The sequence below is a fragment of the Brachionichthys hirsutus genome, chromosome 8 (genome assembly GCF_040956055.1).
Source record: "Brachionichthys hirsutus isolate HB-005 chromosome 8, CSIRO-AGI_Bhir_v1, whole genome shotgun sequence".
Lineage (NCBI taxonomy): Eukaryota > Metazoa > Chordata > Actinopteri > Lophiiformes > Brachionichthyidae > Brachionichthys > Brachionichthys hirsutus.
Window position 1 is genome coordinate 5,453,148 of NC_090904.1, and position 22,667 is coordinate 5,475,814.

Here is a 22,667-nt window from a genome sequence, read left to right on the forward strand (position 1 = left end):
GGTCATCTTTTCTTTATATGGAATCAGCATACAATTCTGGGAATATAAACCGGTGAGAAATACTTTATATTATGTTATATCATTTATAGAATGTTGTTCTTCTGTAACATTTACTCAAAAATTAAAGTAGGTCATGAGAGAATTAGAATCTGAATCACAGCTTTAACTTTAACAAGGAACGGTGCCATTAAAACAGTCATCCATTAATCATCAATGTTCTGTAACATTTATCTTGTACAGGGCTGGTTGATATAATAAATGATTCACAGTATTATTGTAATATAAAATGTAGTTTTACTACGAGTTTAACCTTCAAGACAGCGGTGTACCATGCACAGAGAAGTAATTGTACCTTTGCACGTGCACTTACATAAACTTAGACATAATAGTTATGCCTTTTGAAGGTTTTGTGTTCCTGATAGCATCCTTCTGTTTGAGGATTGTACATATCGTCAATGTACTCCGCTCGTACTGGTGTGCCAGTACACCGAGTATTTCACGGAATTGTGAACTTTTACCTACACACAGGCATTTTTTAATGAAGTATGACAATTCAGCACACATTAGAATTACGTGTGTGATTATATGTAATGAGAGGGGTTGAATCATTCAGAGATAGATAGATGGATAGATAGACAGACAGTCAGTCAGTCAGTCTGCATTTCACGGGTAAGGATGTCAAATGTGACGTGACTCGGCACCTTATTTGAGTTTCAGCTCATGGGTCAATGGGGGAGACGCCCGAGGACTCTCCAGGCATCTTTCTTCCTCTCCATCATCCTCGCTCTCTTCTTCGGTTGGCAGCAAATTAAGTGTAGCCTGAAAAACAAAGCAGCTTTAATGCAATGGAAACTATTTATTAGCTAAAAAAAAAAACCTATGACTATTCTTCATTTATTTTTGATATTTTTAAGAGTGAAATAAAAACATTGTTTCCACTTGAGCACTTTACTCTATTTGAGTGCAGCCTCTTTATATATAGTTAACCTAATTTAGATTTGTAATAGTGTATTTTGACTGGTATTTTAATTTATATTTCATGAAGTTTTGGGTTTTTTTAGAATCACATTATTATACCATTTGATGTCATGAGAGTATAAGCACCAAAATCCATTCATCTTCCAACAGCCTTCGTCCGTTATCTCAGCAGTCAATGGGCGAGAGGTGGGGTACACCCTGGACAAGCCGCCAGTTCATCGCGACACAGAGAAAGACACACACACTCACACCTATTTAGTGTCACCAATCCACCTAAGACGAATGTTTTTGGTCGGGGTGGGAAGCCGGAGAACCTGGAGAGAACCCACACAGACACGGGGAGAATGTGCAAAGTCCTATTTTACAAACAATTCGGATTCGAACCCGCAACCTCCTTGCCGTCAGGCAACAGCGCTTACCACTGCGCCACAGGGCAGCCCAGGCTCCAAAATCTATACCATATATAGTTATATATAGTTTCATTTTGATATTTTACTGGTTTGTGATTAGACCTAAGATGTGAAACCTTCTTTTCTTTTTTCAGTCTTCATGTCCTGATAAATAGATTTATTGTTATGTATTTTCTAAGATGAGGTGAATTTGCATGAATGGAAGTTTCTTTTTGTAATACTTCTTCCTTGCCACCTCTCAGCTGATTGCTTATGGCTTTCTTAATTGCTTGGTCCCTCGCATTGTCTGATTGATCTGTGTGCATGTTTATCTGCATGGTTACTGCCATTGGTTTTATAAAATATTCCAGCAAGGTTTTTTGACTGAAATCTGCAAATTACAGTAAATATCTCATTTAAAAAATCTTCAGAGTGAGCGTATTTTTTATCTGTTTTAAGGCATGGTTCCCTATCTCCAGGCAACTTCAGGAAGACTTTTTATTTTACAAACTCAGTAGCAGTAGCTCAGTTCACATTGGCTTGGCCTTTGAACTTGAGGTTTAAGAGTCGATCATGCAGCCTGGAATGAATAAAATGTTTAAAAATTTAGATTTTAGATAATGTGCAATCTAACGTGTAATTGCTGGTACCGGTATATGAATACTTGCTTTATATGTGCCATTTTCTCTCGCTCTCTTTTGCTCTCCCTCTCTGTTTCTCTCTTACACAAACACAGACACACACACACACCTTCAGACGTGTGTGTGCCCAGATGAATGTGTGTTTGCTTAGTACACTCAATGAGTGGTCTATGCCCATTGGGTAGAGCCTGTGTTGCATGGTTCTGCTGCAGTAATAGGTTTTGGCAGCTGTGTAATTTCTGTTGATTTAGCCGTGACCTTGAAAAAAACTGTTATACAGCAATGCAGGTTCCATTTGTAGAAAAAGAAAAAAGAAAAACACACACACATACAGGCCTGTGTCTATACCATAAATATATTATACACATGAACCAGCAAACAACCTTTTATTTTAGGAAGCTGTTAATTATTTTTCTCACACCGCACACATTCATATGTGCACCCATTGGCTCTGATTCATACAGCTACCCCCTCCATCCACACAAGTTCACACACACACACACTTGCTCGCCATTCAGGGATCCGCCAATGGCAACATCTCCAATTTCACTCAAGTGATGTTGACTGGTTGAATGGGTCACTGGTTAGATGGGGCAGCAGCTCTGTAACACTTTAGCCAAAGCTCAGCAGAATGCTGTTTATCACACTGAGCCCTAAAACTGAAGATACATATCCTACTTTACACAAAAGTACAATGTGATGGTACATTATGTAATTAAATATTACATATTAGGATTGATGAATTGAAATGGGACTTATAGGTAAGAAAATAATAATTCAGTAGTGTTTGACCTAATGTGTCTAATTACTAGATACACATGGACTGCGTATCGATATTCAAAGTGTTATACTCACCACAAACCAAATGTATTTCTATTTTCATTTCAATCCAGAGTGTACACACCTCGTGTACAGTATCATGTAGTGCAGTACTTTGGGAACACATACATTTACCAGAGATAAAAATTGTAGACTAAATCTTTGTGGCTGAATGGCTGTAACATAATTATTGGTGAGTCATTTTACCATCAAAACAGTAACACATATTGCTCTAAATATTGAAGGATTTTTGTATTCAATGCTACTCAGATTTGATTGTGCTGTTTCTTCTCTATCTTACTCCTAAATTTTGCTATCCTTCTTTCCACTCATCACACTTTTCTGCCGCTGATCTCTAAAATACTCAATACATTCTACTCATGGCACCAGCACTATGCCACCTTTCACTGGTTTGAAACTTCACTGTATTAGTGTGTGTGTCTTATCATATGAAATGATAAATCTCAGAAACCTCATGCTGGTTTTCTGGTTGAAAGCAGATTTATTAACAGAAAGTTGTCTTGGTACCTTCTTGCTCTGGCTCTCTCCCTCTCTCTCCCTCTCTCTATCTCTCTCTCCCTGTTCCACTCTTTTTCTCTGAGAAAAACCCAATGACAAGAAAAGAATCCTACATGCCGGGCCCTCATCTTTCAATTAGCCCACACAGTATTTAACCCTGCTCTCATCCTATACTTGTCAGCAGATCTTGTAGCAATAACCTGCCTCTTATAAATAATTCTAGACCAACTTTAGTTGCCACTCGGACACAGCACAATCTGCTCCTCGCGACAAGCAACTGGTAATTGTTCAAAAGAACAACTTAAACCTTTATCTGTCTCTGAGATGAGTTCTGAGTCCAGAAAAATCCAATCAAATAAACAAATCTGGATCTAATATTTAATAGACTGTTTTGAAAATGTAAAAAAAGACTTTTACACCAACATTTTTTGTGCACTATGTTTGTATGAGAGTGAAAGATAATTGTTGGCTTGATGGTGGATTACCCCCCATTACTGTGTTTAGTAACCGTGAAATCATTATTCACACGGTAAAACTACAGTAAAGCATCTGTATCATTGCATTTATTTGATGCACACTGAAGACGACTCTCACGTTGCTATACAGTTTACAGGTTTCTGTGAATCTGGAAAGAAGCTGTGCCAAAGTGAGATAATGTAAAAAAAAACAAAGACACTTAATGCTCCTCAAAAATGTCCTGCTTTAAAATTCAGAAATATCTCTGGTTGCCTCCAGTCTCCTGTGGTGAACTGGGGTTTGAAGAAATGCCTCGAGGAACATCCCTCAGCTAGCGGTTCATTCAGTATTCAGTCCATCTTTGTTGTTCTGCCTCTCCTCCACTTGGTATATCTACTTCCTTTTGTTCTTCTGTTTGTTTCTCTGCATGTCCACCCTTTCTACTCTTGAATGAATCAGCGTAGTGGGTACAAAGCCTGCTATACTACGACTCACCTATTTCTGAACGACAACCAGGATTAATCTGGACAAACACTCACTATGTGCAATATCTAAATGTGCAATAAAAAATGTACTGTATTTTTCTCACCGCATGCACTGATCACTTTAAATCCTACTTGAATTTTATGTCACATTTACCTGCATTTTCTTATATTATTATTAGGTTGTACTACGCACCGGACGGAGCAGTGCTCCTAATCTCTTTGTATATCCACTATGCAAAGACAATAAAGGCTTTTTATTCTATTCTATTCTATTTCCATTAAATCAGAATAATGAAGGTTTCTAATGGTTTTCAATAATGCTCCAGCAAAACGTGTCCTTGCAGGAACTGTTCGGGTCCTCATTCCTCCTTTTCTCACTAGCCTTAAAATATATCTCCTGAGAAAAAAGAATCTGCAAATGGCGGTATAGCACATTACCCAAATTCCCTACGCCTAATGGTGTGTCAACATAGATGGGGTATTATCGTATAATGATGTGCTTTGTGATAACGACTGGATTATTTGGTTTATGCCATTAACACGGATATACCACGAGCGGAAAGCAGAGCAGGGTAATTCTGTCCAAATAAAATGCCAAAGGCAATTTTATCTGTTTTGTTCTTGCATGAATGAAGTATCTCTTCTTTCCCGTGAGTCATCGTGAAATGCTATTCTGGAACCAATGGACATATTGCAAACATTGCATCCTTTTGCTTAATATACATCACATAGGACATAACAAAGTATAATAGCATCCCCATGCTATTATTCTATCTAATATATACCCATCACCATGCTATTATACCGTATTGTGTACACAAAGTAAACTAGAAAAGCACTCAGGGAACCATGAAAAGTAAAAGTGAATCTGAGTTGCTGTGTATTTGTAACAGATTTTTGAATCCGTAAATGGGGTTTTTGATGTTAGCATTTATTTTTGTTTACTGACTCCCTTCTGAATCAGATCCAGATAAAATTCTGTGGTGAGATAGATGTCTCCACCCTACATGACTGTGTAGGGGAGAGGGAAGTCTGGCCTTGTTTGGAGGTTTTTTGTTTTTTTCTTGTTCACAACTTTACGTTATGGAAAATACCCACAAGAAACAGATGATGCTGACATAATGTTGCATAATATTAGCATTTTCTTATTCTACTAACTAGACTATCAGACATCAAACTGTTCTAATAATTCATTCAAATTAATCAGAATTTAAACTGGATACCAAAAATTAAAATCTCCCAGTGGTGTGTGTCACTGTGTTTCAGGCTTTGCTCAGACTTAATCTAATTTTTTACTATTTTTTTGGTGAGTGTGTGTCCGTTTTCAGCTGCTGACTGGAGGATTGGCATCAGTCATCCATGTCGCAATCCATTCATTCATTACCATGGAAACGGCCTGGGTGAATAGGAGATAAGTAGGGGTGCATGGTGAGATTGCTGACACCTGCTCTCATTCATTTCCAATCACCATACACATGTATGCTAAAATTCCTTGTACATGTATACATTGTGGATACAGACACACAATCAGAAAGCAAATGTAGAGCTCAGTTGATAGGACTGCATTCCACATAAGAAACAACAAATAGCAGCAGTTTTTAAATGGCTACTGCAGGTTTTAAAGGGGATCTCCCTCACACACACACAAATTAATTCTTTACATTTTAGCAATGTGAAACTCTGAAAAAGCTTCTAGTATTTTATATATATAGCAGTCCTAGGGACAGCGAAGATCCTGCGTAGAATCCTCAAGCTCAAAGATTTTTCAGACCAAACCAATTTTTGTATTTTCACCTGATGACAACCGAAGCCTCCTCTGTTTCAGTTCAGCATCTTACTATGTCCCTCTGCCTGTCGACTTTACTCCTCTGCCACAGCATTCAGTCTAAACACCAGCTTTAACGCCCTCCTTCAATCCAGCGGCCTATTTTTAACTTTGATGTTAGCCTTTCATCACGTCTTCCTGCTCCTGGCTGTAGATTTAATTGACACTTCACCCCAGAGATCCTCAGTCCTTCTGTACGCTGGTTTACTGAAGTTCCAATCAGCGCTCTTCAATCCAAGACCGTTGTCTAACCTCTAGGTACCTGCAGCTGCAACACGACTAAACAGAAAACGTGTTCAGTGTTCATCATTAAATGCTTGTTAGTGATCAAAGGGATATTTTCTATATCCCAGCTCCACAGTTTTATCCCATCAAATTAAACTAAACTAAACTAAACTAGAAAAGCACTGGAGTGCAAACCTCCGGCAAGCAGCTCGTTCCCCTCCTAATTGGATTTAAATAACGCACATGGTGGTCTGAATCTTCATCAAAATGTTCTAAATTGTTCTTCGTATCTTTATTCATCAACTATGAAAAATAAAAGGAGACGGTTTCCTATTCCATGCTGATGTCACACAAGTACCATAAGATGATATTAATTTTCACCTCCGCGAGGCGGAGGTTAAATCAAACTCACTCATTCAGTCTCAGACGTAAACCCCCATCCCCGACTCCGCTCCACTCTGATGTTATACGAAACTGAAGATTTATGTAGGACATCGCTACAGTACAATGTGTGTATATTCATATTTCCATAACAGCAACCCATAGCCCTCTATTCTTTTGAGCTAGAAAGTTGTGCCATTAATTCCTCTTGTGGCTTTCAAGCAAAACTGATTAACCTGTTCTGCTATAACCCATAAAGCTGTTAATATGTAGCTGTCAACATCTTTATATCTTTATTGCAGAATCTACACAACAGGCTACACTCCTGTGACCTCCCTTGTTTTATACCTGCAATAGCTGTTGAGCCCGACTAAGAGCTCAAAAACACAAATCAGAAAAAACATGCACACAAAACAAAAAAGGTGCCCAGTCTGTCCTCTTACGGCAGATCTACTCTTAAACTGAACCTACTCTGGTAGACTCCACCTTCGTTCGCGTGTCTTCGGTTCGCCTCGGCTCCACTTGTGCGTTCGATTTCTGAAAGGCATTTAAAACTCCGTTTTGTGATAAGTAAACTGAGTTGTTCGACAACCGAGGTTCCGCTGTACATGTTTATGCTTCATTCTGGTATTTCTATAAATGTTTATACACATGATGAGTTATCATGTGTATAAATGTTATACACATTGATGAGTATTTTGGTTTTTAACGGTTCATAATGCAATTCTTGATGATTTTGGGAGGTTTCCAAAAAATCTGGCTTTGCAGTAGCGTTTCGGACCTTGGTCGCCTTTTGCATTCCTGCCTGACTGTGAGAAGAGTTGGGGAAGCTGGGGTGGGGGGTGTATTTGTTTTACTTTGTGGCTGTGTTTTCATCCTCCCTCTTATTCAGAAATGGACCCTGGGTTCTTTTTTGTGAATCTCCCAGCAACAGACACATTACTTTGTCCCCATCTTTTCTCTGCAAACGGAAATGTTGCAGCGAGGCTCTTCTGGAGCGACCCCAACAGTGTCCTACCTGACTGACTTACCAATGAAGACACAGACACATTCTGTGGTCCTGCAGTGTTACACATGACTGGTCCTGAAAACAGCCCCTCCCACCATCAGAAAAGAGAAGAGGTTTTTCAGATTAGGAGCTGTGGAAAACCTACTGTACTGGACCAATCTGTTTTGTGTGTTTGATTGTGTCTTTAATAATTACCTCTCAGTCTTTATGCGTCTTTCATATGCACAAACACTGGGCTAATATACATCATTAAAAAAATATGTTAGTTTAAACTTGTGATTTGAAATTATTTTATTTTTTATTTAACCAGGTAAGTCAATTGAGAATGAATTATCTTTTTCAATAACGACCTGGACCTAAATTGCATGTTCTTGGTGATGGGAGTAAGCCGGAGAACCTGGAGAGAACACATGCAGACACGGGGAGAGCATGCAAACTCCTCACAGAAAAGCCACAAGTTGGATTGAAACCTGCAACCTTCTTGCTGTGAGGTAATGGTGCTTACCACTGTGCCACCGCGCTGCCAGATATTCAACACTTTGCATTGATTGGAATACATTGAAACTGAAATTGAATGGTAAATGATTCATATACTTCACATAAATTCCATGGCCCTCCAACATATTGATAAAATGGAACTGTAATGCTGACATTTATTCAACATATAAGATTAAAAATAACTTTCTGTGAGTCTCATTCTACAGAATCACAAATAATTTTGGCTTGGCACTAAGCAAAATTTATGAGAAAAAGTGAGAGCAAAAATAAGATTCAACACAGTTGAAGTAGTTAGAGTAGTTAAAGATGTGTGAGGGCAGGGATTGTCCAGACAACCATGAGTTCATGTTAGCTCTCCTATTAAGGGAGAATTTCTCCATCTGCAGCTGCACACTGAATAGAAATGAATGAGATGCAGAGATGATTACAGCGATTTTTGCCCCATTTTATGACAGGCAGCTGCACCTTTCACCTCCCCTCAAGTGACCATCTAGCACTGAATACATGCAGATTACATACGATAAACACTTGCTCAATGTGATCATGCTAGCATTCCCATTTTTAGTATGGCATGTCCTATTCTTACATTCACATGTAACTCACAGGACTGGTACACTTCCTGATTCTCCTTGTTATTATGCATGACAACCCACACAAAGTCTTTGCAGTTTATCACTACATTAAATCTTACTTATGTGCATAAAGTCTGTCACCATGTGTGCAGCGCCTCTTAGAACTTATGAGGCAACATTTGTCTCAGGCTGGCAGTGTAACGGCGCTATAAATTGCATCTGTCATCATTATCGCTGTCATCATCGGCCGTATTGCATGAGTGATAATCTGCCACAGTTTCAGAGCATCACTTTTGTCCCCTGTGTCTGAACAGTGAAACTGACATGAGGGCAGCTGTCTTCCAGTGTGTTTGCCTGTGCTCTACTCTCTATTACTACCACCTCCCTCTGTAATTACAAGCTCCATTGCACACAGGCTCACCATCAGGTGGGGCCAGGGCCACAAGGGCAGCACCCACCAGCTCTCATCACTGCGGCATTCTAAATTGTCTCATGTGACAGCCGTAGGGAAACATGAGGCTTTTTTGCACATCTGAAGTGCCGCAGCCTGCAGGCCAATCAGCCAGCTGGCATTAGAAATGCTCAATTTTGCTTTGTATCATTAGAGGGATAGCTCACCCCTCATTGGTTCACCATCTGGGCATTCTTTCCTTCACTGTCAGCGGCGTGGCTTTTCAGGAGCGCTGTGTCAGCACTGCACAATGTACAGTATGATGTAGGAAGACCAAAAACCAAAGATGGAAGGGATGTGAGTGAGTAGATGAGCACAGGTGGGAAACCAGACACGAAGGAAATCATCACCACCATCTTCTTCAATCACATGTGTGTCATTCCCAAAGGCAAACACTGGTTTAATCCTTTCTCATTCTCACAAATCATACTGTAACTGTTACACCCTGCGAGAGTCTAATTTCCCAGTGAGACCCTAATAATATATCTCAATATGTGAGTTAAAGTCTGCATTGAGACAGCTCATTTGGGATGTCCCACATGGGTATTTCATTTTGGTAGAAGGCAAGCTAAGAAGATTATAAGCAGAGTTTTCAATTTATCTCACACACACTATGACTCTCTTCATTTGCTGGGGTCCTCTTATCGCATTTTGCCAGAAGTGAGACCAGCCATCGGCATCTTCCTTTGTATCTGCTGGTTTGGAGACGCAGCATTTGATGCAGCATTACGCTGCCTAGTTTAATCTTAGTGTTGCCGCTTTTACACAAACTGTTTCATGTTAATGGATCAAAGGAAGTCAAGAAAATTGACAAATTATAATTGTAACCTGGTGTCACTCACATTACGGATATGTGTTACTTATGTGCAACTTTAAGTAATGTAGGGAAACTTCGAACAAAGGCAAATAAAGGATGCAATGCAAATGTTGGAGAGAGAGAGAGAGCGAGAGAGAGAGAGAGCTGTAGGACTAAGGATATAAAACCTTGAGACAAGAGGATGCGTCTCTCTCCAACCTGCTGCCATCTAAGTGGTGGAAGTGGAGTTGGGGAGGGTCGACTTTGAGGCGACATTGACGCTGTGTAGATGCGTGTGAGGATCTCTCTGCGCTCCATGATACGTCCCTGCTCCGTCCCTGCTCCATACAAGTCAGACGGTGGCAGCTCCTTTCCCCGTCTTCTCTCCCCTCCTTTCTTTCAGCACCACTCCTTTCAGGACAGCGCCTCGCTCTCAAGGACGCACTTTGACCACCATCCTCTCCGCTCAGGAACGTACATTCGCTTGCTGACGTCGGATGCAAACTTTTCTCCTTGATTTTATTTGCTAAACTGCAAGGAAGTAACTTCAAGAAGAAGAAAAAAAAAATCGATTTTACCATCGGAAAAGGAGTCGAGAAACATAAGGGATTTCATTGTAAGTAACCAGTATGCATGTTAGGTACATTAGATTTCTGCTTTTAGGCATCATTGCAGTTGAAGAGCGTCGAGAAAAGTGGCAAATGCAGTCGCGATCATCGCAATGCGCACGGATGGCGCCTGGATTTCATTTGATGGCGTCGCAGGAGATTTGTCTCATGGGGATCGAAAATGTGTTTGATCTTGTCGTCCTGCAACCTCGCGTTTTAAATGTATTTATTGTTTTTGCTAATGTTTTGTCTGTGTGGATAAGATAGACATAGAATTATTCGCTCATTAAGTTCCAAATTGTCTTTCGGGCCTTTATTATGTGAACCTGGAATATGAAAGTAAATATAAAGGTTTGTTTATTATAATTAACAAAGATTTTATATCCAAATTTGAACCTAGCATATAAAATCTTAAATGAGTTGTGATCTGGTCGCCTTGTGGTGTTCTTTTCAATTACGCACTGAGAGCGCAAAGAGCGCGATCCTCTTGCCGTGCACGTTCAGCTAATCACGAGACGATTTTACATTTATCATACATCAAAAAAATACATCCTCAAAAACTCCAGTGAAGTTTTGGCTCTCCGGGTTATTAAATAACCATCTTTGATTTCTGAAAGTGTTTAATTGCTCTTCTCTTTAACAGGTATTATGCCAAGTTCTACATTTATGTTTAACATGATTTAAAATGTTGGAAAGATGACCGACAGACGTCAAATACGCGCTCTTAAACCCCCAAAAAAAGGTCATGCCGAGGAAACTTTGATCGGCGTATAATCAATTCACTTTAAATATTACGGCTCACGCAATTCTCGGCAGGCGCGCAGAACTCAGCACATTTAGGTGTTGCCTTAACTGCTGTGCGTGGAATTCGGGGCGGGCATGCAGAACACTTGAGCTGTAGGAAGGAAAGGCCATTGAATTCGGAGTGTAATGAATCAAGGACAAAAGCAGGCTCTAAATTTCTGCTCACATGAATTCACCCCGGGCACTTCAAATGATTCTTCTTGCACGAGAAGACTTTAGTTGATTCCGTGGGGTTCAAGGAACGTTGGGGGGCTTTTTTTGTTTCCTCTGTCGACTGATGGAGAAAATGTAATATCATTAGAATTGGATAATAATTGTGAAGGGTAATCTTTTAATATTTTACCAGCATAATTTTTTTCCGGTGGTCAGTAAGATACGCAATTACGCATTAGCAGAATCAATATTTCACCACATTTCCCATCTCCCTTAATAATAAGCGATTATTCAGTTATTGACGTAAATAGTTGTAATTTTGTTCTTTTTAAACGTTAACATCTTAAACAAGCAGAATAAATTAATTCCATCCTTTTTTAAACGAACATTTAAATTCAGGAAAAAAATATATTATGTTTATTTGTATGATGAATAGCGAAATTTTAATTGACATTTCTTTATTTCAAAGGCTTTTTGCTGTACTTATTTTACCCATACTCATTTTTTCTATTTCTCTTTTCAGGCTCGCTGACCCTCTGCTCCGCTGCCCCTGTTTCCGCTCTTGATCACTGTTATTATCCCAATTGCTTCACTTTGCTCGGCCGTTGTCAGGGAGGTGGGTGCGCAGGACGGAGCAGCAGCAGTTTGCCTGGACCGGTGCTGAAACCCCTTCTTTCTGCTGGTCAGGATTACGCGCAGTAATCATGGCCACGAACGGGACCAAAACCTCGGACGGACACGTCTTAACGGAGGCTGTGAACGACGCGCCCCCCACTACACCAAACGACAAACCCAAAACCTTGGTAGTGAAAGTGCAGAAGACGAAAAAAGACATACCCGAGAGAGAAACGTGGGGTGGGAAATTTGACTTTCTTCTCTCATGTGTCGGATACGCCATTGGACTCGGAAATGTCTGGAGATTCCCTTATTTATGTGGAAAAAACGGAGGAGGTAAAGAGGAATTCTTCACAATTTTCCATTTTTCTATGCACCAAAAAGAGAGCAACACCACGGAATCATACACTGCAAGTTGTCGCTCTGAGGGTTTTAATTAAAATTGTATTTCACGCACTGAAGCCGTGCGTAATTGCGCACAGCATGCGAAAACCTGCACCATGATGTATATTGACAGAAACCAATTAGTTATTTTTGACCAATATCTGATCTGTATTTAATTAATGTTAATATGATTCACCTTCAGGGGCCTTCTTGATTCCCTACTTTTTGACGCTCATTTTTGCTGGCATGCCCCTCTTCTTTCTGGAGACGGCTCTTGGTCAGTACACTTCGATTGGAGGGCTTGGCGTGTGGAAGCTGGCCCCGCTGTTCAAAGGTACAGCATAAATGACCAACAATCTTATGGCCCTGAGGCTTTTATTATTATTATTTTTTAAATTGACTAAATCAGATGAGAGCACAAATCTGTGTTTTCATTCTCATACACGTGGTATAATTTTCTTTTCAGCCATGTTTAACATGTCATATTTACTTTCTCATTATTTCAGGTGTGGGTATGGCTGCTGCTGTTTTGTCCTTCTGGCTAAACATCTATTACATCATTATAATTGCCTGGGCTATTTACTATCTGTACAACTCCTTTACTACCGTGAGTATTCAGCATGTATGTTCACACTGTTAATGAAGTAACGTGATAATAAGATATCACAATATATAATGAGACCTTTTGAAAATGTAAAGGAAATAAAATCCTGGTTGGCTTTAATTGGCTCCTTTAAAAATGTTGTCACACATTAAGTTAAATGTTCTTTGTCAGAGCTGCATTTTTATTTATTTATTTGTACATAGTAAGTTATGCGGCAGCTGCTGTTTGCCAGCACCTTTTATTATCTTCTTGCACAGACCTTAGCAGGGTATGACATTTATTACTTCCTTTCCCACATAATTAGCACCGTACACAATGTATTGATAAATGCATTTGATGATGAGGCATTCACTCCTTTGAGAAAAGCATGAAATCTAAATTAGTATCATGGTCTTGGCTGCTCAACAGCCAGAGAGAATGGGACCCAGTGGTGGGAGAGTGTTCCAAGTAAGAAGAATTGTCTTGTGTGATTTGTTTCTCCTTCTTTTTCTTTAATTTTCAGGAGCTGCCATGGCAGAGTTGTGGCAACTCCTGGAACACAGAACGCTGCTATACTAACCACAGCATTTCAGACACTACAAACCTCACCAGTGCAGTGGTGGAGTTCTGGGAGTAAGCTGGAGTTTAGATCACAATACCTTCATGGACACATTTTAGATACACAGTATGGCACCCTCTGTGCATATAAAGAACACCAGGGTTGGAGTTTGATCTCATGGTTCAACAAACCCTTTAATGTCATATGTTTTCAGATACTTTTAGAAAAACTTTGTGCCTACAATAAGGGGAATGGCTAAAATTAGCATCTAGCATGACTTCCCATGTTTGTTGCACTTTATTATAGGTTTTGGGGGTTAGAAAAGAAAACCAGGATGAGGGTTCTGTGTGAATATCCACTCACACACATGACAATTTGTGTCTGCACCCATGCATGCTGCATGTATGAGATTAAATGTGTTTTTGTTCATTGGTGTAAGACCTCTTTACTCCTTCACCGCAGACGTAACATGCACCAGATGACCGATGGTCTAGAGAAGCCTGGGGAGATCAGGATCCCGCTGGCCATCACACTTGCCATTGGATGGGTGCTCGTCTATTTTTGTATCTGGAAGGGGGTCAGCTGGACTGGCAAAGTGAGTAAAGAGAGAGGACAACGCCACATGAAGGTCACAGGTCTGGTGCAAAAACATGTTAGATTACTTGTCACAAGAAACTATTGCATAACGTCTCTAGACAATTTATATTTACTTTTTATATCGATTGGATTTTAAGATGATTTACAAGCGTATGAGCTAGAATGTAAATTAAAGTTGCAATGTGTTCATAATTTCAGTTTGTTGTCATGAAATATTTGAATCACAAAACGACATCACATTTTCTCAGGTTACACAGGTCAATGACATTCAATATTTTGACAATTTATCTTCTCCCAGCTTCCTTTAAAAAAAATCACCAACATGTTCATCTAATTTCTGTTTAATCCAATCACCCAAGTGATCCCAAGCATCAGCAGAGAACTTCCTGTTTTGTATTGTTTGTTTAATTTATTTATGTTTCATTTCATCACACTAGATTCATAATTTATTCTAATGTTTGGCCAATTAAGTGACATAATCACCCCTGGTTAAATTACTATTCATTTATTTGACAGCTCAATGGAGAACTAGTTCAGATAAGGAGGGAAATAATACGCTGGGAATGTGCTGCAACAACCGTTCTGGGGTCAGCTGGCCTCTGGGGATGGGTGACTAAGTCACTGTGCTGCGCTGTTCTGTGGCTACGCTGCCACAGTACGGTAACACGGTTCACCAGCTTAACAACTTGGTTGTTGCATATACCTTGGGGAACAAATATAAATAATGTCAGTCAGGTGTGTAATGACAAGACAAATAAAGAGTAAAAAAAAAAGAAAAACAACTAACAGTAACCTTTCGTCCAATAGGTGGTTTACTTCTCAGCTACATACCCTTACTTTATGCTGTTCATCCTGTTCTGCCGTGGCGTCACTCTACCTGGTGCCTTTGATGGGATCCTCTTCTATATCACACCAGATTTTAACAAACTCAAGCAGTCTGAGGTAAACTTCCTTGCTTTCCTACAAACAGAAGGCTTATAGACATAAAACAATATAATTTTACTAATTATGCTGATGTAGGGTTATTGGGAATTTATTTGAACAAATAGCTCTTTTTAGCATTAGCTTTTAATAAGTTGCGTTTCTTCGTCGGGGTATTCTGACATCATTTGTTCTCATTTTTGTGTCAGGTGTGGTTGGATGCTGCCACACAGATCTTCTTCTCTTATGGCCTGGGTTTAGGCTCTCTGATTGCTCTTGGCAGCTACAATCCGTTCAATAACAACGTGTACAGGTTGGTGACTGTAATATTTTGCACGTCAGACCGATTTTTCACATGGATTAAATATCCACTCAAGTGAAGGGGGAATATTTGCTGTCTACTCTTTGAAGAGACTGTAGATGTCTCTTCCTGGGATAATCTTTGGTCTGCTGTCAACATCCCAGTGTCGCCTTCCATTAAGGGACAGGCGCATACATTTTGTTTGCTTCTTTACACTGTCAGATTAAAACTGGTCTGGGGCCCATCAACAAACATACATGGCTCCTTCAACTATTTTGAAAGCACTTGAGGTGATTATTTCAAGAGAAAAGGTCAATATAAATGTATTCATCTATTGTGCTTCTGCAGGATTCAAAACGGTTCTCCCCCCCCCACCCCTCTCGACAATGTGCGACGGCTTGATAAGGAATTGATATAGGACTGACAATGGCTGCCTTGTGCTTTGTCTCTCCCGTGCAGAGATTCTATCATTGTCTGCTGCATCAACTCCTTCACTAGCATGTTTGCTGGCTTTGTCATCTTCTCCATCGTGGGCTTTATGGCTTACATAACAAAAAAGCCCATTGCTGATGTTGCAGCTTCAGGTAATTGCAATCGATGTTGAAACTCAATGGCAACAATAGGCACAGACGAGACAGACTGTCTACTGTGCAATAATTCACCGCTGAAATTACCTGATAATATTCTTTCAGTCAGGAAGAGAATGATTTAGCGAGCTATTTCCAGCTTGATGATACAAAATAATCTTTCAGCAATTTTGCAAAAACTCCTTGTCCTTTGTAAATACTCAATTTGAACATTGAGTCTTTGACGTTTCAAAGGCGAGAATCCTTGGAAGAATACAAGTGCACTTTAAGTACTTTGGTAAATAATTCTATGGTTGTGATGTTATAAGCATTAACATTATCTATGATTTCTATGTGTGTCCAGGACCTGGTCTGGCGTTTTTGGCTTATCCTGAGGCTGTGACCCAGCTCCCCATCTCTCCTCTCTGGTCAATACTTTTCTTCTCCATGCTGCTGATGCTGGGAATAGACAGCCAGGTACAGCGCCACGTCTCTGCACATAACAGCTGCCAATCTTTTGCACATTTCTGTCTCGTAATTGCACTTCTGGTTAGATCCTAAATTTAATTTGTTACCTAATACTTGTACACGTGTAATGACAGTAAAGTTGAACCTAACTTAAAACTCAGAAATGGCGGCAGTTATCGGACTACATTCATAGTAAAATGCTGATGTTGGCACTTTTGTCAAGAAATTATTTGACATATATAAGTACAGGTTAATAAAAAAAGAAATAATGGTTGAGATTGAGCTCAAGATCCTGCTGTTTCAGGGTAATGGGCTTCCAAAAGGCCACGTCCATGCAAATAATTTAGTATGATGCAAAGTCTCACAGTTACTCTTTCATTCACGGACATTAGTTCTGACCCCTAGAACTATGAATAGACATAGTATTTTAAATGTGGCAGTGTTATATTGCAAAGCAGTTCTGACATAACTCTCCAATCTTTCCAGTTCTGCACTGTGGAAGGCTTCATCACCGCCCTCGTTGATGAATTTCCTCATGTTCTCCGAAAACGCAGAGAGATTTTCATTGCAGTCATCTGCTTTGTTTCTTACCTGATTGGACTGTCCAACATCACCCAGGTAAAAAAAGCAATACTTTTCATAGATATTCCTTTGTACAGCATTTATTTCAAAAACACCTACAGCTGCAGGAGAAGGTTAATCTGTGTTCCTGCATCATAGTCAATAACTCACTAACTATGGGGGGGGGGGGGGGGGTGCATTGCCCTGATGATCTCCCTATACACTGGCAGTGTGCCCTCAACAGCTGAACAGCCTTGACTGTTAACTCTGCCAGGTCTTTAGACCAGCTCGCCCATATCGCGGCTTCATTTGTAAAAACAGAAATGTCATGGACCCGTATACTCGTTCTGTGACTGCACCTTGAAGCTGAAGTGACTTATAGGTCATTTAATGTCATGTTGGTTCTGCAAGCCTAAAACAATATGAAACAGGTTCAGAGTCTTAATTAAATTCCACGTTTTCCTTGCTGGTTGCTGAATCAATGGATGATGAAACATTTAGTTGGTGTGATGAGCTTGATAAAATGTAGTATTTAATAACTTTACAGTGATTTCTAATGATTTTGTAGACCACCTTAACAACTCTATACCCATTTCAAAATCTGCCATGATAGGGAAGGTTTAATAGCTGAGTTTCCATTAAATGTTTTGCATATTAATGTTATATTCAGCCACTGCTTTAGGGCAGCACGGTGGCGTAGTGGTTATCACGGTTGCCTCACAGCAAGAAGGTATTGGTTTCAAATTCCAGCATTTCCAACATGGCCTTTCTGTTTGCATGTTCTCGTCATGTCTGAATGGTTTTCTTCTCCAAGTGTTCTGATTCATACATGCATTGGGTTATGTTGGCTCAGAGTGGCTGAATTCTTTTTTCAAAGGAATAAAAACAATTTTCTCAGTCAGTTTACACATTTGCTAATCGTGAATCTAAATTGCTGTTGTGTGATAAATAATATTATTAGTGTGAAGTTGTTTTTTAATGGTAACATTTATTTGTTTTCTAGTAAAATAAAGACAAAGTATTAATTTAATTGTGGACGTACACTTATCTCACATCCTCTGATAACAGGCTCAGTAAATTCTCAGTTTTTGTTTCGCCTTACATCAAACAGGAGAAAAGAAACATTTCCCTTTACAAATCCATCAAATTGAAAACACATCTCAAACCTCTTCTCTGACACAGCATGCTCTGTTTGGCTATCTTCACCACACTGAGGTCAAAGTCATTCTTTGTATATATATATTATTTTCAAATCAGCACCAGTTGCTCCTGCATAATCTATGAGGGGCATTTAAAAAAAACATATGTATGCATTTGAAGTTTACAATTAGTCACTTTATCATTTAGAACAGGAATAGAAATCGATAGAAGTCAGAGAAAAGTCAGCATAAATCTTCTGTCTGTCTGGGGGTGGAGCTAAAAATGACATTAGCAACTGCAGGCGAAGTTCATGTTTGCTAATGACGCTCGCACCCTTCATCGTCCCTCCACTTCTGCCAAACTGCATTCCATCATGCCACATGCGCAGCCTTATTAGGATTAGGTTGTTACCCTAATCGCTGCTCCAGGCAGTATAGAATACATCATGCATCACGGGGCAGAAGTGGAACCACTGTTGCAGGTCCCATCTGAGCTGGGCCTCCTAATTGCAATTGATTGTGGCCAGATAATATATGTTTCAAGGAGCTGTTCACTGTGCCCTGGTCATGTTGTACCTTCACCGCAACACAAGGAAGTCTTAGCACTAGCGATGTCCTCACCAATGAGATGTCACCAGTGACAGCCGATGGTGCTCTCACCCTTGATGTTATTCCGCTTGACCGATTAGTTACTGTCTTGGACTTCCAACACTGTAATAGCTTCTAAAATTGAAGCCATTTAATCCGTCTTATTGTCATCTTCTGTCTTTTTCTTCTTTCTTTTCACAGGGAGGGTTGTATGTTTTCAAATTATTTGACTACTACTCGGCTAGTGGGATGTGCTTGCTTTTCCTGGTCTTCTTTGAGTGCATCTCAATTTCATGGTTTTACGGTGAGCCACAATCACGTCTCAAGAGTCACACACGACAGCGCTACACACCCCTCGGCATTGACTTCTTAGTGGCTGAGATGTCAAGATATAACATCTGAGCAACGGAGCAAATTATTTCATGAGATCATGAAGATTGCGTTCATCGTGCTTTATCTTTGGTTCCAGGTGTGAATAAATTCTACGACAACATTGAGGAGATGATTGGCTACAGGCCCTGTCTGTATTGGAAGGCCTGCTGGGTTGTTTTCACTCCACTTATTGTGGTTGTAAGTTCGATCCTGATGCATTATTTAGCAATGTCCCAGACATCAGGGAAATAACAGTCGGATATTTCTTTTGTGAGAGTAACCAAACCATGTATTCATTCATTTGATCAAAAGTTTCGACCGATCTAATGCTTCAAAATGCATATTTGCGCTGTACTTGAGCACAACAATGAAGAAGCTGAGACCTCCTTTGCCTTTTTTGTCCAGGGAGTCTTCTTATTCAGTGCAGTGCAGATGGTTCCCCTCACCATGGGGGACTATGTGTTCCCAGCCTGGGGCCAGGGGGTTGGCTGGTGTATGGCCCTCTCCTCCATGACCCTCATCCCTGGCTACATGGTCTACATGTTTCTCACACTCAAAGGCACATACAAAGAGGTAAGATAGTGAAGAAGTTGGTAATGCAGTTTAATTAAATCTTGCTGTTTGTTTGGTTTTTGGATGTTTTTGACTCAAAACCAATACAAACTCAATACATACTATACTGGGAGAAAAAAGCCCCATCAGCATGAAGTTGGTTTGTTTATTTAAAACATAATTGATAGAAATCATCGTTTTGGTCCAAATCAATCCCAAATTAACAGAATAAGTTGGTGACAATGGGATCACTTGCAAACAGTATCTACAGTAAAAGAAAATTGTGGCAAATATTATAGCAAACACCTATTTGTCATAAAAGTTACACCAATGTTTTTTATTACGCAAATAAAATACACACTGATTTCCCACTATAGCATCCTCTGAGTATTTCTCATCTGTTGGTTGGGTTGAGTGTTAATCTGCAGTCAGCAGAAAGCAGCTGCTGCGATAATAGGGGGCGGTGATTATGTGCTACGCAGGATCTTTGACTGAATTATATTATAACGTACAGTGTAAGTGTCAAATTGAACACAGGCAACCAAGTGGTGATGTTTTGGGAGTGTAATATAAATAGGACACACGTGCCCTGAGGATCTTCACAGAAGAGATCGCTTTAAACCATGAAGGGACACTTTAATGAACATTAAAGGTCACTCTGATTACAAGCAGCCACGCTCACACACTGCACGTTTGCCAGAATGCACCGATGAACGATTTATGTGAACTTCATTTGTATTTGCATTCAATAAAAGTAGTTTGAGGTAATTTAGCAGGGAGAGCTCTCCACATTGGATGTTGGAATGGGCAGCTTAGGCCAATGTGATTTAGCTCTGTGTATTATAGCTACACTGTCATGCAAGTCCTTCGCGATAGAGTAAAGGATAAACTGCCATGAAGAGTACAGGAATGATAAAAGGATTAGCAAAATAGACTTTCTAATTAGTTCCGTTGAAGCCTTTTTAGAGCCTTTTTTAGGACACCAACCAACATCTTCTTAGAAAATTGCACTCATTTTTAAGATGACGAGTGGTGCACGGCATTTTTTAATCTGATTTCCTAATCAGTAGCAGATAAAACCTTTTACAGGCCTTCCATCTCCATTAAGAGCTATTTGTTTTGCAGTCATTTGCAGTGAATGATCACCTTGCATCAAACAGTCTCTAGTGACAAACAGCTTTCCAGCCACAGAATAAATGGGCCATAATTGCAGGCGATGGAACAGTGGCTGTTGGAGGCGATGTGCAGGTGTCAGATCCTTCAGTGCCAGCTGATGGCTGATTGTCTAATTGCAGCAATCTCCCAGCTGATTAGTTCTCTGCATCCAGGCAGACGCAAAGTTTCACAAACACTTGATATAAATTGGTGTGTGCCACAGATCCATAACTACTCACAGAACACTTAGGATATCTTATAATTGTTGTAATGATTCCATTGAGTTTTGTGGGCTGAGTAAATTTGTCATATTTAACATTTATTAGCATTTTGAGATTTGGCTTTTGGATTGTTCTGTCTGGCATATCGCAGGTAGTGATGATGCATGACACCGTATATCACAGTGGGACGACTGCACAGGGATCTTTTCTGAGGAAAAGATGCATTGAATGCATCGATTCGGAGCCTCAGGCTCTGCATTCATCAAGCTCACAGCTGTGTAGCTGGTGCTTTGTCAGAGCTCGTGGGTTTCATCAGAAATTCTACAGCTGCTAATGGTATATGACAATGTCTCACTGGCATCGTCTGTGCCCGTTTCGGCTATAAGACAGCAGTGATTTTGTTGCTCCTCTCTGCGCCTCCCCCATTGCAGCGTCTGCGGATGATGATCAAGCCTGTGGGGCTAGTGAAGGCTCAGGAAAATGGCCCGGACCAACAAACAGAAAATCAGAGTCAGAATCCTGTCAATGAAGAAGCTTACATCTAGGAACTTCTGCCTGTCTCTTCGTCTCATTGGCCAGATTGGCAGTCTACGCAGAGGGAAATGTAATCAAGGTTGGGAACGACCACCAGACTTCAACGTCTGCTTTCATTCACCTACCTCCTGGAGACACACGAGACCAACCTGATTACACAGACATGTTTAGGTTTTTATCTGTTGTTCATTTGTAAAATGCAGAGTTATAAAACAAACTACCCAGCAACTTTGTTGTGATATTGTGATTTTCATTATGCAAAAAGATTAGTCTTTTTAGAATAGAAAAGGAACTGTGACTTTAGGAAATTACTGTATATTGAGTATATAATTTAAATTTGGAGGCCCATGTTGATTCAATAGTATTGTGCTACTTTGAAGATATTAATCTACTAAATTACAGTTATTGTACAAATAAAATTATTGATTAAATGTATTTTGCTTGTACATGAATTAAATCCATTCAAATAAATACAGTACAGTAGTTGGGGGGGGGGGGGGGGGGGTTATAAAGAAACCTGAATATTTACCAATTTAAGGCAAAAAATAATAATAAGGGAATGTGCAACAGGTAAGGCCAAATAATCTGCTTTTATGTGCAAAACTTAATTTAGCCAGAATATCACACCCTTGCAGCATACTGCACTTCACCTGAAATGTTCACCTGAAATGTTTACCGCCCATGTCTGGCACTACCGTTTGAAAAGCACAAGAAGAGTTCTGGCATTCTGAACCATCCAACTTTATTTTGGTTTTATGTGAAACAACAGCAAAAAAAATAACTTTGTATGATAAATAGCTAGAGACTGTTATAATTGTTTCTTTGTTTTCTAAAGAACAATAACTTTGTATGTTGTCTAACTATTTTTTGTAGAATGATTTTTAAGTCATTTTCTATATGTGAGTGTGAAAAGGACCAAAATCATATTCAATTTTAAAAGAC

The 22,667-nt window shown here is 39.7% G+C and overlaps 1 protein-coding gene across 1 annotated transcript; it reads left to right on the plus strand.

Moving 5' to 3' along the window:
- The first annotated feature begins 12,313 nt into the window (after positions 1–12,313).
- On the plus strand, positions 12,314–21,736 carry slc6a1b (solute carrier family 6 member 1b). The gene is made up of 14 exons (XM_068742969.1): positions 12,314–12,560; positions 12,811–12,942; positions 13,115–13,215; positions 13,715–13,824; positions 14,213–14,345; positions 15,155–15,289; positions 15,478–15,581; positions 16,029–16,153; positions 16,500–16,612; positions 17,090–17,221; positions 19,093–19,195; positions 19,361–19,461; positions 19,669–19,836; positions 21,623–21,736. The coding sequence occupies exons 1-14, from the start codon at positions 12,314–12,316 to the stop codon at positions 21,734–21,736; spliced, it is 1,818 nt and encodes a 605-aa protein (XP_068599070.1).
- Positions 21,737–22,667: the final 931 nt, after the last annotated feature.